Below are 18,515 nucleotides of genomic sequence, written 5' to 3'. Positions count from 1 at the left end.
ATTCGCCTAGAATTAAAAGTTACCATCCAGTACCTAAACTGAATCTCAAATGGCTCTCTTCCCCGTATAATACACAACATAGGCCTTAAACCAATAGTTTCAATAGCCTCTGCTCCTAAACAATATTATGTCTAAAAAAGAGGCATTTGGGATTCAGACACATGCACATAACAGCATTTATAAGGTTAGTTTTATTCCCTTTGTAGTGATTAAACATTACTGTCTGTCAGTGTCATGGCAGCAGTAATTCAGTAATCAGTGGTGTTTTCCACTGTTTACTGTGTTTATGTCAGTGCTACTATCTTATTTCCCTCGGCCGACAGCGCTGCAGGTTTTTTTAATTTGCTGTATACAGCTTTTAACTAACATTATCACATGATTTCAATGAGCATCAGTCCCTTATTACGGTATTTTCACATCGAGTAACTTCATGTATGACCTGTCTGTGATATTAGGGAACAAACAACAACACAATGGCGTTTGAGAGAAAAGCAAGAGTTTAATATTAGCTCTAGTTGAACTCCAAGGAGCGCAGCATCAGCAGAAAATGCACCAGCAAAGTTTCCACTCTGGCTGAAAAGCTCTGTTAACTGACACAGACAAACAGCGCTGCTAACTAAACACAGAGAAAAACAGAGAACAGAAACACAGACAACAACGAGAACAGAAGAAAAACAATGAAGAAGGAAAAATTAGTAAAAAGAAAACTGAAGTTGGACGCGACTGATTCCAGAGCTTCCAGTGGACACTCCCTACAGCTGGACAGCTGCAAAATATGATACACCATCAATAAAATCCTGGATATTGTTCAAAACAAAAGTTCTCAACGAACCCAGAAACATTACTGAGAGGCTTCACTTTAATAGATAGCCAGGTAATGTGCAGCCAACTTTACACATCATTCCTGCAGACTGGTCCATATTTTTGCTCTCTGATCACCAGAAATCTGTCACATCAGTGGTGGGATTTGTACAGAGTGGACTGAGTGGAACTGGCAGACATTAAACGGTGCTGGGTTTGATGCATTCTTTCAAGGAATTGAACCACTACTGAAAACACCACATTTAAATATTTTAATCAGGGTTGGGATAGCTACTGAAAAATTTGTAGTTACCCACTTTGTAGCTACTTCCCCAAAATTTGTAGCTAGCTACAATTTAGCTAGCTACTACTTTTCCAGAAAAAGTAGTGGCTACTTTTTAGCTACTTTCAAAGTGTGATTGTTAAAAATGTTTTTGAATCTCCAGCTGACACACCAAACAGGCCCAACTGACAGTGTAAACAAGACACTGCATTTAATCCTGTGCCAGAAAGAAACATACAATTTAAAAACTGCAAATATACAAAAAGATCACCAAAAAGTGTAACCAACAATCAAACTCACAAACCCAAAGGTGTGATATCCAACAGAAATTTAGACTAAAGGCGAAATCAATCATTCCAGGTTTTTCCTCAAATCAACAAAAATAACCGAATACAAACCAGAGAATTTTGTGCAAACCACTGTGAACTGTTGAAATAAAACTGCTCCAATTTAAACATTTCAGCAAGATATACCGATCAGGCATAACATTACGATCGCCTCCTTGTTTCTACACTCATTGTCCATTTTATCAGCTCCACTTACTATATAGGTGCACTTTGTAGTTCTACAGTTACAGACTGTAGTCCATCTGTTTCTCTGCATACTTTGTTAGCCCCCTTTTACCCTGTGCTCAGGACCCCCAAGGTGAGCATGTACTATTTGGGTGGTGGATCATTCTCAGCACAGCAGTAACACTGATGTGGTGGTGGTGTGTTAGTGGGTATTGTGCTAGTATGAGTGGATCAGAGACAGCAGTGCCTCAGGCACCATTTAAGGTGGAACGGGACAATTCGAAGCGACTTCGGTCTCGTAAAAAGTCTAACATTGAGAGACATTTTACAAGAAACTTGCAGAAAAGTTTCCTGAGATGCGAGGAAAGCAGCTATAGCTGAGTTAAAGGTTAAAGCAGAGCAAAGTAAGTCTGAGTTTGTGTTCATATTTTTAGCCTGTACTATCAGCACATTCGCACACACTGAGACATATTTACAGCCAAGATAGTAAAATGGACATAAAATGTTGTGGCTCCCAAAGTGGTTTCATTTTTGTTGAAAGGACAAAACGGCTCTTCTTAACATTTCGGTTGCAACCCCTGAGTTAAGCCTACTAGTAAGTGGTGATCAGCACGTGGTTGCTCGAACTGTCTGCGGCTCAGTCAGGATTACACAGTCGCCACCAGCCCAGTTAACGGCCGTGCTCTGTGGTTCAGATTTTGTGTGGATAGCCTGAAGCCTGTAGCGAAATTGTAGCGAAAATCTTCACTGTAGATACACAAAAATTTGTAGGTGCTACAGTTATTAGTTACATTTCATAAAATTGTTTCGGCTACAGCTACTAGCTACAAATATTTGTAGCTAACTACAAAAAGTGGCGTGCTACTTAGCTACTCCCCCATCCCTGATTTTAATGTCATTTTTTCTTAGGTCATTTAGCTGTATATCTTTTTTACCTTTTTTTTTAATTATGATAGAAATATTCAATCTTATTTTTAGCTATTAATACCATATTTTATATAATTTTATTTATTTATTTAATAATTTGGATGTCTTCTATTTCACATTTAATCACTTATGATGAACTTTTTTTGTGACAAACTGCAATAATAAAACAAATATTCCAACTGATCTCATGCTTGTTTCACAGAAGGTGCATTAATGTGAAATTTGTAACCTGAAAACTGCAAAGCAAGTGTTATTAATAGTTTTGGGGGAAAAGGAAAAATTCTAATTTGTGTTTCTCTTTTACATAATATGGCTCTACAGCTCTTCTTCTAACAGGAGGTGTAAAGCAGAAAAAGTATGTGAACTGTTCGGCTAATGACTTCAACAAAAGCTAACTGGATCCAGCAAAACTGGAGTCCAGTCAGTGAAAGGAGTTTGGAGGTGTGATTAGAGCTACTTTGACTCAAACATTTTCAGTTTGTTATTCAGAAGAAGTATCTGCTGATGTGAACCATCATAAGAGATCTCAGAAGATCTACAATCAGCAACTGCTGATTTACATAAAGCTGGAAAGGGTTACAAAGTAATCTCAACGATTTTACACATTCATCAGTCTATAGTTAGACAAACTGACTGTAAATTGACACAATTTATTACTGTTTCCACTGTCCATAGAAGTAGGCAACCGTCCAAAAGCACAACACATAATGCTCAATGAAGAAAAAAGACCCAATAGTAACAGCTAAAGGCCTGCAGGAGTCATAAGAACTGGTTAACATCTCTGTTTATGAGTCTACCATACAAAAAACATTGAATAAATATGTGTCCATAGCAGGAAACCATCAAGGAAGCCACTGCACTCCAAATGAAATGTTGCTGCATGCCTGAAGTTTTACAAAGAGCACCTTGACAGTCCAAAACTGTACCGAGAGTTTTGTGGACTGATGAAAGTAAGATTGAACTGTTCTGAAAGACCAAACAGCACTATGTATGGTGTAAATAGGGCACCACAAACCAGCATGAAAACACCATGCCATCAGTGAAGCATGGTGGAGGCAGCATCATGATTTGGGGCTGCTGTGCTGCCTTTGAGGCTGGACTGTCTGCCATCGTCAAGGAAAAAATGAATTCTCAAGTTCATCAAGGTATCCAACAGGATCATGTCAGGTTGACTGTATGCGGGACAATCAACCTTATTCACCAACCATTCTTAAGAAGAAATTTCATCCTGAAACCCACTTACGCAGTTTTACGAAGATTCCGACATTCAGATTCAGTGTTTTCTTATTTGGGATTTGTTCTTAGGAAAGAACAGAGTCTATACACACTCAAGATCACAGAGGGAGAACAATTCTGCGGTTTAAGAACACAACAACAACAAATCTGACACAGACTTTTCCTTAAGACCTTTCTCAAGAACAAATTTAAGAAAAAAACTTGGTGAATGAGGCCTGTTGACCCTAAATATCGAAGTAAACTTGACTACAAAATGGCTTTAAAAATCTGGCTTTTGCAGTGTTCCAGTCAAAGTCCAGACCCAAAGAGACAGAGATGTTGTATAGTGACCTCAGGAGAGCTGTTCACACCAGATATCTGAAGAACATAGCTGAGCTGAAGCAGTTGTGCTAGGATGAATGGTGCAATATTCCTCTTCGATGCTGTGCAGGTCTCGTCCACAGTTACTGGAAGTGCTTGCTTGAAGTTGTTGCTGCCAAAAAGGTTTGACCAGTTATTAAACCCAAGGGCTCACTTATTTTGTAATAACTGTATGTTATTAGTTTTAGCACATTGTGTTTGTCTATAAAAATGTTCATGAATCAACTTACCTGAATCTGTTCCTGTGTTTGCATTTTTGCTCCTACTTGTGGTTGAGTATCTGTGTGTGTGTGTGTGGATGTGTAACTCTGTCTGCTGTCACATTTCCCCTTGATCTCCCCAATGCAGTCAAACATAAACTCCCTGAAGTTTCTATATTGTACTAAATACACACACAAAGCAGTTTTCAAAAGGGTTCTTAACAGCTGCAATCAAATACTGCATTAGCAGCACTTTTTAATGAAGGTTTTATCTCCAGAGAATTTCCTTTAAACATGTATTGCTGCTGTTGCTTTGTTAGTCTATGAGGTGGAAGCTGAGTTCTAACAGTGTTTCCTCCACAGAGAAAGAGATCTGAGATCTGATGCATATCTGCTGTTTTCTCATGATCACTACATGTTCAGGTCCCTGACTTGGTCTTGAGAAATGAAAGTGCAGATGTAGTCGAGCTCTTACTTGAACAGACAGCACTGTGTATAGCAAGACTGCAAGTAGTCCAATTTTTCACCTTAAAAAAGGTATTTTTCTAATTTCAGTTGATTTGGCTCTGATCTGTTACAGAAATATATAAATATAACAATAAAACCGCTCCAGACAAAAAGAAAAAAATAATATCAAATTTAAAAAGTATGTTCAGCCATTCAAACAAAAGCAGAACAACAAGCACACATGATTTTATTGCTCGAAAAGCTTCAGTCATACTGGTCTTCTGTTTGTTCTGAGGTTCACTTGATCATGTCCAGTTTATCAAACATAGCTTTTCCCAGAGGATAACTGTAAACTTTCAACAAAGAAATATCAGTTTAAAAATATTAGCTTAGTCTTTTCGTGTGCGTTCAAGTATTAAGTCTTAAAACATTATATACACAATAACGTACAGCTTGACTGCAAAAATAAGTGCATAGAGCAGAATCTTTAAATGCATTCTTTGCACATTGATGAAGAGCACCATTGAGTATGAAACTGTAAATCGTACAAAAGATTGCAGTGAGAAACACAATCACTGAGTCAAGTACCTGATTAGTGTACAGTGTTACTGCTACATTAATACAGTGAAAACAGCACTGAATCCACTCACTGCTTTAGTGTTTCAGTTCACAGCAGCTGAGTCACTATCACTGATATGACTTAATGACACAGTGTGTCAGACGCTGATAGAGCAGTGTCTGCATATTGTGTTCTGAATAATAGAAACACTGTATGTACATAAATCATAATATCAGTAGATTTACTGTAACAGTATCAGGCAGTATTTAAACCCACAGAGCCTGTTCTATCCAGTCTGTATGTCCAGCAGTAGAGAAGCTCTCTCAGCATGTTGAGAGTCTCCTACTGACCTCCTTCTGCTCCTGAGCAGCTCCTCCTGAATATTTATGGACCTCCTCCAGTAAAGTGTTACTAAGTTCTCTCACTCTGAGTCTCAGTGTCTCCAGCTCTCTGTCCTTCTCCTCCATCTGTCTGCTGAACTCTTCCTGCATCTTTGACTTTGAGACCAAAATGTTTCTCTGGAGTTCAGGCAGGATGATCTTCATGAGGTTCCTCTCTGCCTCCATTCTGGCTTCTCCTTCATACGTCTCCCTGATCTCCTCCATGTCCTGTCTGTGTCTCTCCTCCATCTCTCTCCTCTCCCTCTCTCTCTTTTCTTTTAGTCTCTTCACTTTTCCTTCCATTTCTGTTCTTCTCTCTAATTCTCGTTCTAGCTCTCGTTCCAGTTCTCTCTTTTTCTCTTCACTCCTCTCTTCTTTCATTCTTCTCTCTAGCTCAGTTGTTCGGTCATTTAGTTGTTTGATCTCTCCTTCGTGCTCTTGTACTGCTCCCTCTATCTTTCTCAGAGAGTTCTGCACCTCCTTTTCTAGTTTTTCTTTCATTTCTTTTTCTTCTTTGAGCTTCTTTTCTTCTCTTTCTGTCATGATCTTTATCTCCATTGTTCTGATCTGAGATTCTGTCTCCAGGTAGATCTCACTGCTGTAGAATTTCTCTCTGTTTCCTTCCACCATCTTCTCTATCTTCTCTAGCAGCTCTGAGGTTTGAGAACCATCTCCACTCTCCTTAATGCTGAGACAGTGAAACCTGTTCCTACATTTCTCTACAAGTCTCTGGACCTCCTGGTTTCCTGACTGGATAAACTCTTCAATGTTCTTCTCTTGGACTTCATCAGTGAAAAGGATCATGGTGTTCCTCCAACATCTCTCTCCGAAGATCTCCTCCATTTTCTCCAGCATGCCTCTCTCCTCTCCTGTAGACTGCTTCACTGGTATGACTAGGAGGAAGGCGTGGGGTCCTGGGGCGGACAGACCGACACAGAGTCCCACGTCCTGTCTCAGCTCCTCCAGAGAGAGTCCAGGACAGAACCAGTCAGGAGTGTCCACCACAGTCACCTGCCTCCCAGCCACCTCCCCCTGTCTGCTCTCACTCTGCTGCCTCACTGTAGACGCTCCAGCCTGGCTCCTCTCCTCTCTGCCCAGGATGGTGTTTCCTGCTGCTCTCTTCCCACATTCAGTCCTCCCCAGCAGCACCAGCCTGAGCTCTGCTACAGGAACTGACACTGGAGAGGCTGAACTAGAGGATTCTCCACTCACTGTAAATCAACAAGTATAAGGAATTTAATGTCTTACTGTGTGATGGCGATTATTATATTTATATAACTATTTAAGATACTGTATGAAACTGGAAACATTACTTTTTGGAGGAAGTCCCTGCAGACTGTCTCTTCTCCTGAGTGGTGCTGCAGATTCTGAAGTCTCTCCACTCACTATTAAACAGAACAAACAGCAAAAAGGAGATTATGTCACTGACTACTTGTTCACATTGGGTGCCACTGTCACGCTCCCTGCCACTCATCAGACGGAGCTAGTTCTCTCGCTCGCATGTTCTGACACGAACTCCATTTCCCAGACTCCTCAGCAAAGTCACATGACTCCGGAGAGATCCTCATCCTTCAATCATCGCTCAAGTTCGCCTGAATACTAATGCTTTGCAGCTGTTTTAGATAATATTTAAGCCCGGGCTTTAGTTAGAATCTTTGCGAGGTATTGCTTTCTCTACGAAACTACTGAGCGTTTTCTTTGGTTATGACTTTATTCTTATCGTTTTCTCTGACTCTGTTTTTGGATTTGCCATTTTGTACTTCTGCCTGGTTATTTGGATTGGTGACCCTTTGCTTGTTTTGTGAACTTCGACCTGTTTTGCCCTTGTCTGTTATGGTAGCCATTCTCATCTTGCTGTGTTTTCTGGAACTGACCCATGCTCGTTATCTGACTACGGTGCTCATCCCTGGTTCCCCAAGTAAAGCTTCCTTTTTGTTTTCAAACCGTGGGCGTCTGCTTTCTGTTCAAACGTTACAGAATACCTCGCCACCTATGCAGATGGTGGATCCGGAAGCTTTCCAAAAGGCATTGACGGAGCAAGGACAACTACTCGGCAGGCATCAGCAGGTTCTGTCCGGGGTAACTCACTCGCTGGAGACGTTAGCTCATCAGCAAGCTGAACAACAGTCCCAGTTGGCGCAGCTCGTCACTAGTGTCAAAGAACTGAGTACTCAACTCCAGAATCTCAGCGTGACTGAACCTGAAGTAAACATCGCGACTCCGTTGGCTCCCATGTCGACCACATTTACTACTTTCCCGGTTAGTAAACCAGATAAGTTTGAGGGTAACCCTGACAAATGTAGAGGCTTTTTGCTCCAGTGTACTGTGTTTTTTGACAATTCCCCTGCTAGTAATGACCAGGCTAAGATATCCTTCATTGTATCAAGGTTAGCAGGTAAAGTGTTAGAGCGGGCTATCGCTAGCTGGAACAGGATTCACCGTTTGTTATGTCCAATTCCTTAGTGAATTCAAAACGGTTTTTGATCATCCTTATGAAGGCAGGATCAGTGGGGAATTATTGGCTAAACTTAAACAAGGAGCTCATTCAGTGGTCGATTATTCCCTAGAATTTCAGACTCTAGCAGGAGTACTGGCTGGAATGGAGCAGCCCTTTTAGTAATGTTCAGACAAGGACTCAACCAGGAGATATTGAATGAACTCGCCTGATAGAAACCACAGAAGAATCCTCTCCAGAATAGGGAGCCCACCAGAATCACCTGAAGCCACAGAACCCATGCAGTGCGATTCAACGCGATTGACACCAGAAGAAAGACTTCGCAGGCTCACAAACAACCTCTGCTTATACTGTGGGAACCCGGGACATCAGATAAGAGAGTGTAGAGTGAGGCCTCCTTAGAACATGGCGCCAACCCTTGGACAGCACGTGGAGTACACTCCGCATGCTAATGTGGTGAGTCTTTTATATTACCTGTCAGTATCTGCTGCCAATCCGATTCTCTTGTTTCAGCCCTCCTAGATTCCGGAGCAGAAGGGAACTTCATTCATGCCCGGATCGTGGAACAGCTGAAGATTCCTGTGGAAAGTCTTCAGGACGTGTTAAAGGTGGCAGCGCTAGATGGAGGACCCGTTGGAGTCGGGACCATCTACAAAATCACCACTCCCATCGTTGTACGGACCAGCGCTCTCCACCAAGAGACATTGTCTTTTTTAGTTTTAGAACATTCTGAGTTCTAACTGATTTTAGGACTCCCATGGCTAGAGAGACACAATCCTTTGATTTCCTGGTCAGAACACACTATCACAAAGTGGTCTGACAAATGCCTACTCACTTGCATGACCCCTCCAGTAGTCTCCATGTTATCTACATCTGTAGAAAGTCCTGATGTGGAAGCCCCAATTCAAATCCCACCTGAGTTTCTAGACCTTAGAGAAGTTTTCAATAAAATGAACGCTACCAAGTTACCACCACATCGGCCATATGATTGTGCTATCGAGTTGCTAGATAATCCTACTTTCCCCAAGGCCAGAGTGTATCCATTGACCCAAGAAGAACAGAAAGCCCTAGATGTATACATTCAGGAGGCTTTAACACAAGGGTTTATTCGGCCATCCACTTCCCCAATCTCCTCTAGTTTCTTCTTTATAAAGAAAAAAGATGGAGGACTGCGCCCTTGTATAGACTATAGAGCCCTGAATCAAATCACCAAGCCCTATTCCTATCCGCTTCCCCTGGTTCCAGTGGCTTTAGAACAATTAAAAGTGGCTAAGGTGTTCACTAAGCTAGATCTTAGAAGTGCCTATAATCTGATCAGAGTCAGAGAGGGAGACGAGTGGAAGATGGCCTTCATGACCACTAGGGGGCACTATGAATACCTCGTGATGCCATTCGGGCTCTCTATAGCGCCCTCTGTTTTCCAAGCTTTCATAAATGAGGTACTGCGGGATATGCTAGGGAACTTTGTCATTGCATATCTAGACGATATTCTCGTTTACTCACCAGACCAGGAGACTCATGTGCAACATGTCCGTGCAGTTTTGAAGAGGCTATTGGACAATAATCTATATGTTGAAAGAGAAAAACGCAAGTTCAACTTGGAGTTTGTCGACTTCTTAGGATATGTCGTTAGTAATCAGGGAGAGATAATGAATGATCACAAGGTTGATGCAGTGGTAAATTGGCCCGCTCCCACTTCAGTCAAGGAGTTGCAAAGATTTTTGGGATTCGCAAATTTCTATAGGAGGTTCATTAGAAATTTCAGCACTATCACAGCTCCTCTTACTTCCCTATTAAAAGGTTCGCAAAAAAAGATCCGCTGGTCAGAGCAAGCAGAGGCTGCCTTTCAACGTCTCAAAGCAGCTTTTACCACAGCTCCCATTCTCAAACACGCCGATCCTTCCCAACCTTTTGTGGTAGAAGTGGACGCATCAGAGACTGGCGTAGGAGCAGTTTTGTCGCAGAGAACTGGGTCCCCTCAGAAATTGCATCCGATCGCCTTTTATTTCCACAAGTTGTCGCCAGCAGAAATGAACTATGGTATTGGTGATAGAGAATTATTAGCTGTAAAATTAGCCTTAGAAGAGTGGAGACATTGGCTTGAGGGAGCAAACCATCCTTTCACCGTGCTCACTGATCACTAGAATTTAGAATATCTTAGGAATGCCTGGAGATTGAATGCTCGTCAAGCTCAATGGTCACTGTTTTTTGCCCGTTTCAATTTCAGCATCACTTATCTATCAGGATCTCGTAATACCAAGGCCAACGCTCTTTCCCACATACATCAAAGAGACAGTGTCAACACAGAGCTGGAGAACGCTAAACCCATTATACCCCCAGAAGTGATCCTTTCATCGATACGCTGGGAAATGGATGATGATATAGAAGCTGCTTTAGTTAACACTTCCATTCCTAATCAGTGTCCTGCAGGAAGAAAGTATGTACCCCCACAATGTCTTAATAGGTTGATAACTTGGGCCCATTCATCTCTTACTTCGGGCCACCCTGGGGAGACACAAACACATCAGCTATTAGCTCACAGCTCCACTTGCTCACAATGTAAGACCCCGAAAACCCTACCTGCAGGCAAGCTAATGCCCCTTCCGATACCTGCCAGACCTTGGTCTCATGTAGCCATTGACTTTCTGACTGACCTTTCAGATTCGCAAGGTTTTAACACCATCCTTACAGTGATTGATAGATTTTCAAGGGGAGTCAGATTCATTCCATTTCAAAACATTCCAAGTGCTTTCCAGACTGCTGAAGCCTTGTTTAATCATGTATTTAGGCTGTTTGGGATCCCGGAGGACATTGTTTCTGATCGTGGGTCACAGTTCACGTTTTTTGAGCACATTGGAGTAGGACAATGTGAACGTATGAACCAAGAGCTAGGCAAGTTTTTGAGAATTTTTTGCTATGACAACCCTTCTGATTGGTATAGGTTTTTAGCCTGGGCCGAAATAGCCCAAAATTCTCTAACCAGCTCTACCACAGGGATGACTCCTTTTCAGTGTTTTTTGGGCTATCAGCCACCCTTAGCACCATGGACAGGTTCAGTGACAGAGGTTCCGGCTGTGGATGACTGGGTGAGCTGGAGTGAACAGGTCTGGGAACAGACGCACAGACGCATAGAGACTGTCCTACAAAGGAACAAAACAGGCCGACCGGCACAGAGGTGAAACGCCTGTCTACCAACCTGGTGATCGCGTCTGCCTGGCCATGAGAGACTTTCGCCAGACGGAGGGAAGTGGAAAGCTCCAACCTAAATATATTGGACCATTTAAAGTTGTTAAAAGGATTAACGAGGTGACTTATAGGTTAGAATTACCCCCTAGGTTTAGAGTTTCATGGTCTTTTCATGTGTCCCTTCTTAAACCTGTTGTTGCAGGCCCATTGGACGAGGTGTCGCTGGACGTCACACCACCCCCGCCGGAGGTGATAGATGAGGCCCCAGTCTATGCTGTTCGGAGGTTGCTGGACTCCAGGAGGCGGGGTGGACTGTTGCAATATCTGGTGGATTGGGAGGGTTACGGTCCTGAGGAGCAGAGTTGGGTGCTGGCTAAAGACGTTTTGGATCCAGGTCTTGTCGCAGACTTTCACAGCCAGCACCCGGTAAAGCCTGCTCCACGTTCCAGGGGTCGCCCACGTAAGGGGCCCCCTGCCTCCCTTGTGGCGCGTTTGCGGAGACACCATGATCAAACCCCATCCGTCCAGCGCCTCGACGGTTCTGGTTCCGCCCCTGTTCAGAGGTCCGGTGGGGGGCTCGGTGGTCGTCCTGGTCGCCCTCGTACCAAGGCCCGCCAGGACTCTTTGGAGGGGGGTACTGTCACGCTTCCTGCCACTCATCAGACGGATCCCTCGCTCGCATGTTCTGACACGAACTCCATTTCCCAGATTCCTCAGCAAAGTCACATGACTCCGGAGAGATCCTCATCCTCCAATCATCGCTCAAGTTCGCCTGAATACTAATGCTTTGCAGCTGTTTTAGATAATATTTAAGCCCAGGCTTTAGTTAGAATCTTTGCAAGGTATTGCTTTCTCTACGAAACTACTGAGCGTTTTCTTTGTGATTGTTTTCCTGGTTATGACTTTATTCTTATCGTTTTCTCTGACTCTGTTTTTGGATTTGCCCTTTTGTACTTCTGCCTGGTTATTTGGATTGGTGATTTTGACCCTTTGCTTGTTTTGTGGACTTCGACCTGTTTTGCCCTTTTATGGTAGTCTGTTATGGTAGCATTCTCATCTTGCTGTGTTTTCTGGAACTGACCCATGCTTGTCATCTGACTACGATGTTCATCCCTGATTCCCCAAGTAAAGCTTCCTTTTTGTTTTCAAACCACGAGCGTCTGCTTTCTGTTCAAACGTTACAGCCTCAATCTTGGTAATTTTGTCTTTGAATGTCTGGTTTAGTCTTAACGACTAATGATCACTGAAGAGAAGTTTAAATGTATTTTTTAAAAATCTAATATTTTTGCTATGCTTGTTAAATTGTTTTACAAGTTTTTATGTTTTTGATTTGTGAAATTAATAAATGTCAAGAATTAAATAACTATGTTTGTTATTTGGAGTGATTAAAAGGGTACCACAGCTGAATATAAGTGTTATTATAGCGAGTAGCGTCTCTTTGTCCTCAGCGTGGATCTCCTCTGGTTCAGCACAGCAGCTCAGCTGCTCCTCCTTTAGGTAAAGAGTTCCTGCAGTAACGGCTGCAGCAGAACCTGCTCAATTTATCCTACTTTTACTCAGTTTTGTTCCTTACCTTGCAGATCTATAACTTTACTCAAAATTTACTCAATCATATTGCATCTTCATAGTAAAGTACATATTTTAAACATTTAGATTTTGAAATTTTAAGCATCTTCAGCCAACCTGAGTAGTCACTTACATTCTAGAGGCTCAATCTTTTTCCTTCTCCTGGCTGGAGCTGCTGAGTCTGGATCTGTTCTCTCTTGCAGCTGCTTGTTTCTCTCCTCTAGAAGTCTGTCTTTCTCCTCAACCTGCTTGTCTCTTTCCATTAGCTGTGTGTTTCTCTCACTTAGAAGTCTCTCCTTCTCTTCAAGCTGTTTGTCTTTTTCACTCACTTCAGTTTTCTGTTGTTCCAGTAGGATCATCATCTCCTGTAGTTTGCTGCTCTTGTCCTGCAGTTCCTTTCTCAGAGTCTCCAGCTGCTTTTTACTGCTTTCCTCCTCTTTCACTGTGATCTCCAGTAGAGTCTCTTTCTCTCTCAGCAGTTTGATCTGATTCTCCAGTTGTGAGTCTTTATCTTTAAGCTGTTTATTAACACTTTCTAATCTTTCATTAGTTTCCTTTAATAATGAATCTCTCGTATCAACAGTCTCTAAATGTTCTTTTATAATCGTGTTTTTATCTTTCAGTTCTTGTTTTGTCTCTTTTAATTCTTCATCTTTCTCCACAAGTCTTTTCTCCATTTCTTCCATTTGTATTCTATGATTCTCTAATGTCTTTGTTGTTTGTCTCAGTTCATCTTGTGTCTCTGTGAGAAGTTTGTCTTTCTCTTCTAAAATCTTCTCCTTCATCTGAAGTGTTGTTGTATTTTCTGTCAGAAGTCTGTCTTTCTCCTCCAATTGTTTTTCTCTCTCCATTAGCTGTGTATTTCTCTCAGATAGAATGTGTTTTGTTTCTTTGAGCTGTTTGTTTTTTTCAGTTAAATCTGTTAGAACAATTCAGTTTGCCAAGATGACAGATACACAGAACTGAGATTTAACAAGTAAGGAAATATTAGCCCCTTAAAATGTTAAGCTTATTAGTTAAGGCTTATAGTTCAGTAACTACAACTTCAAAGCAAACTGGCTGATCTATTCTTATGTTATATAAGTGTGTGATAACACTTTGGACCCATCAGTGGGTTCTGGGTGTTTAAAGGGTTAAAGTGGAATAGATTTTATCTCTCTGTTAAGAAAGCTGGGAAGAAAATCTATAAAAATAAGGAAAAAAATAAATATGTTAATGAGGAAATTAATAGTAAAGATTCATTAACAACAAATAAATATAATTACAAGTCAAAAGTTTGGAGACATATAGACACACTTTCTCTCATATAAGAGTTTATCTTTTTTATATATTTTCTCAAATTTTAGAATTAAAGTGAAGATAAAGTAACACAAAATCACGCAGAAACAATAAACAGTGTCAAACAAATCAAAATATCATATACTTCAGATGATTTTAGAACTCAGCCTTCCTTTCTCTTGATGCAGCTTAGCACACTTGTTTACACTTTCTTGCATTTAAGAAAGAGACTTTTGATTGTAACATTGGAGGCGGGATGCAGGTATGAGTTGCTTTTATTGAAATTAGAGTTAACAGAGTCCAGAAACTGAGAAGGAGAAGTTGGAAGATCAGATAAGTCCATAATGAAATAAAACCAAACAAAAAGATCAAAGAAAACAAGCAACAGAGGAACATCCACAGTGCAAGACAAAGAGACTGAACAAACACAGGGGTATAAATACACTGAGGAAAAACAAGAAACACCTGGGACTAATGAGGAGACGGAGCTACAGGCAGGTGGAGCAGATAAGGGAGTAGGACAAGGGAGGAGACAGAACAACACAACAACAAAAACACATGGTAAAAGTAAACAAAAGGCACATGGCTACAACAGAGGGGAGGAAACAGACACACTCTGAACAAAGAGGAAACCATGACATTGATAAAGATTATAGAAAATAAATATTAAGATGGGTGTGTCCAAACATCTGACTGGCAGACTCAATTACATGTATTATACCTATATTTCATAGTGTTGTTACTTAATTATATTTACTAATTTAGTAAGTAAAGATTTAAATCTTTAAATCTGAAAACTCACCAGTCGTCTGTGATGAAAGGAGAGTTTTCAGGGTTTCAGTTTCAGTCTGTAGGTCAGAATTCTGTTGTGCTGAAATGATAAAGACAGAATATTAATTTATCAGTCAGATATTTTACAATCAGTCTGTGTCTTAAATTCTTACCTGTGTGTTTCAGTTGTTGTTCTTTCTCTTCTAACTCTTCCTGCTGACGGGTGAGTTCAGTTTTCTGTTGTTCCAGTAGGATCATCATCTCCTGTAGTTTGCTGCTCTTGTCCTGCAGTTCCTTTCTCAGAGTCTCCAGCTGCTTTTTACTGCTTTCCTCCTCTTTCACTGTGATCTCCAGTAGAGTCTCTTTCTCTCTCAGCAGTTTGATCTGATTCTCCAGTTGTGAGTCTTTATCTTTAGGCTGTGTCTGAGTCTTTTTGGCCATTTGTTCCAGTTTTTCTTTCGTCTCCTGAAGAAGTGTTTCTTTCTCTTCCAGCATCTTGTCCTTCATCTGAAGTGTCTCTGTGATTTTTGTCAGAAGTTTTTCTTTCTCTTGTATTTGTTTGTCTTTTTCTATCAGCTGTGCATTTCTCTCCATTAAAATACTCTCTATATCTTTATAGAGTTTGGCTTCATCTGAAAACTCTGTGAGAAACACATTCATTTAACATCCAAGACGCATCTGAGCAGCACATTGATCCATATACACCGATCAGGCATAACATTATGACCAAAAAGAAAGAAGACCTTTATGAATGAACATAAACTCAATTATAACTCTGTTTCACCAAGTTATCTACAATTAACACACTGATTACACATTTGATTATGGTGAAAATCCAGATATACACCGATCAGGCATAACATTATGACCACCTCCTTGTTTCTACACTCACTGTCCATTTTATCAGCTCCACTTACTATATAGGTGCACTCTGTAGTTCTACAATTACAGACTGTAGTCCATCTGTTTCTCTGCATACTTTGTTAGCCCCCTTTTACCCTGTTCTTCAGTGGTCAGGACCCCCATGGACCCCCACAGAGCAGGTACTATTTGGGTGGTGGATCATTCTCAGCAACACTGACGTGGTGGTGGTGTGTTAGTGTGTGTTGTGCTGGTACGAGTGGATCAGACACAGCAGTGCTGCTGAAAACACTGTGTCCACTCACTGTCCACTATATTAGACACTCCTACCTTGTCAGTCCACCTTGTAGATGTAAAGTAGATGTTGATGATAGCTCATCTGCTGCTGCACAGTTTGTGTTGGTCATCCTCTAGTCATTCATCAGTGGCCACAGGACGCTGTCGGATGGATATTTTTGGTTGGTGGACTATTCTCAGTCCAGCAGTGACACTGAGGTGTTTAAAAACTCCAGCAGCACTGCTGTGTCTGATCCACTCAGACCAGCACAACACACTCTAACGCACGAGAATGATCCACCACCCAAATAGTACCTGCTCTGTGAGGGTCCATGGGGGTCCTGACCACTGAAGAACAGAGTAAAAGGGGGCTAACAAAGTATGCAGAGAAACAGATGGACCACAGTCTGTAACTGTAGAACTACAAAGTGCACCTATATAGTAAGTGGAGCTGATAAAATGGACAGTGAGCGTAGAAACAAGGAGGTGGTCATAATGTTATGCCTGATCGGTGTATATCTGGATTTTCACCATAATCAAATGTGTAATCTGTTAATTGTGTCTGTTAATTGTAGATAACTTGGTGAAACAGAGTTATAATTGAGTTTATGTTCATTCATAAAGGTCTTCTTTTTGAAGCTGATTGATTCTTGTGAAGCTGCTTCTGTATTGTCAATACTCATACTTCTTCTTTTTGCATCTGTGTCCTATTTCTGTCTAAGTGCTAATATTTCTTATCTTGCTGTTTACCTATATATTTTAAGTAACTTAGCACTTCATACAGGGTTTTTAAAGTATATAACTAAACTGGAAGTAAAGTTAGTTTACAACACTTGTATTAACTGTAGTGGCACAATCTCTTGCTGTTACACAAGACCAGTTCACTAAAGAAGATGATCAGATAAAAGCAAAGAATTTAGAACAGGAGCAACAGGATCTCCAACAGAAATCCTGTTACTGCAGAAACTCACACCAGCCTGCACAGCTGCACTGATTTCTAACTGAGGCTTTAATGATCTGAGCAAAGCTGACAGCAGTAGAATGTGTTTTAGTTAAAGTTATTCTACTCTCTGTTCCACTGTTCATCAAATCACTGCATTTAATGCGAAGATTACTAAATACAGCTTCCTCCTTCAGACGTATCAGACACCTCCCTCATCATCTGACACCATCTGCACTCTCACAGCAGCTACACAGAGTCACACAGAGATGAGCTAAGATCACTGATTCAAGACTGAAACTCAGTGAATACTGCTGATCAGAGTGAAGAACCACAGAACTTTTCATGAAATTGTATTAAAAACTAATATTTTTCATTATTATCATAAATTTAATAAATAAAAGAAATGGTTTTGAGAAAGTTACTCCATTCAAATTTCACAGGTTTAACTATGAGTGGGTTTTATTTTAAAAAATCTCCTTTAAAACTCACCCATAAGCTGAAAAGAGTCCTTCATTTTCTTTCTCTCCTCTTCTGTCCATTCTCTGTCACTCTGTAGAAGAGAATAAAACAGAGTGAAGATGTGATGATGGTTGGTGTCAGTATGAATCACTGAGAGCTGATATTACTAACAGTAGAGACTCTGCTGATTGAAATATTTAAACTCAGGTGAAGAAGAGATTAAAGCAGAGTTAGAGCAGGATTTTATAACAGGAGTTAAACTGAACATCTGACAACAAATCAACAGTTGTTAGGGTGATGATAAGGGAGTTAATACAGTGATCAGAAACAACATAATATTTACATTATATAATACATAATATATAACATTAACTGCTTTATTAGTTTCTTATTACATACTAATACAACTTGAGTTAAAGTTAATTCTTTAAGTTAATTTAAGTTAATTCTATTTATTAATCAGTGAACTCACCTGCTGGATGAAGAAACTCTGGAGAGGAGAAACTGATTAGTGAACAAATTTGACCTCCAGAACATTAATTAGATGAAGTGGGATTGTGAGATCGGCCGCAGCCTGGGACAGGCGGCAGCGGTGAAGAGGGAGCTGAGCCATAAGGGAAAGCTCTCAGTTTACCAGTCAGTCTACATCCCAACCTTCACCTATGGTCATGAGCTGTGGGTAATGACCGAAAGAATGAGATTACGAATACAAGCAGTGGAAATGAGCTTGTATTCGTAGGCTACAATACACCTATGTACTACAAACGTAGGTGTATTGGTGGGCTACACTCTACTTAATAGGGTGCTTGATAGGGAGCTTGGTCATCCGGGAGGAGTTCGGAGTAGAGCTGCTACTCCTCGGCTTTGAGAGGAGCCAGTTGAGGTGGTTTGGTCCTCTATATCTCCAAGTTGGCCTAGGAGAAGCTTGTTAATGATAATGATGATGGAACGACTCAAAAATATTCCATCATCACATAAGAACAGTGACATCACTCCCAACAGAGCCAGACTGCTT

The 18,515-nt window shown here is 41.0% G+C and overlaps 2 protein-coding genes across 2 annotated transcripts; both read right to left on the bottom strand.

Annotated features, from left to right (window-relative positions):
- Positions 1 to 5,622: 5,622 nt before the first annotated feature.
- Positions 5,623 to 13,753, bottom strand: LOC118800468 (calponin homology domain-containing protein DDB_G0272472-like). The gene is made up of 3 exons (XM_036560712.1): positions 13,046 to 13,753; positions 7,019 to 7,090; positions 5,623 to 6,916 (listed from the first exon to the last, which is right to left on the bottom strand). The coding sequence occupies exons 1-3, from the start codon at positions 13,695 to 13,697 to the stop codon at positions 5,649 to 5,651; spliced, it is 1,992 nt and encodes a 663-aa protein (XP_036416605.1). The 5' UTR covers positions 13,698 to 13,753; the 3' UTR covers positions 5,623 to 5,648.
- A 727-nt stretch (positions 13,754 to 14,480) lies between these two features.
- LOC118800465 (golgin subfamily A member 6-like protein 22) lies at positions 14,481 to 17,555 on the bottom strand. The gene is made up of 4 exons (XM_036560709.1): positions 17,531 to 17,555; positions 15,135 to 15,602; positions 14,993 to 15,061; positions 14,481 to 14,497 (listed from the first exon to the last, which is right to left on the bottom strand). Exons 1-4 carry the CDS (start codon positions 17,553 to 17,555, stop codon positions 14,481 to 14,483), a joined length of 579 nt encoding a protein of 192 aa, XP_036416602.1.
- Between the last annotated feature and the right edge of the window lie 960 nt (positions 17,556 to 18,515).

Source organism: Colossoma macropomum, unplaced genomic scaffold (assembly GCF_904425465.1).
Source record: "Colossoma macropomum unplaced genomic scaffold, Colossoma_macropomum, whole genome shotgun sequence".
NCBI classification, from domain to species: domain Eukaryota; kingdom Metazoa; phylum Chordata; class Actinopteri; order Characiformes; family Serrasalmidae; genus Colossoma; species Colossoma macropomum.
The sequence above is the reverse complement of the archived record's forward strand: the minus strand, read 5'-3'. Positions and strand labels throughout refer to the sequence as shown.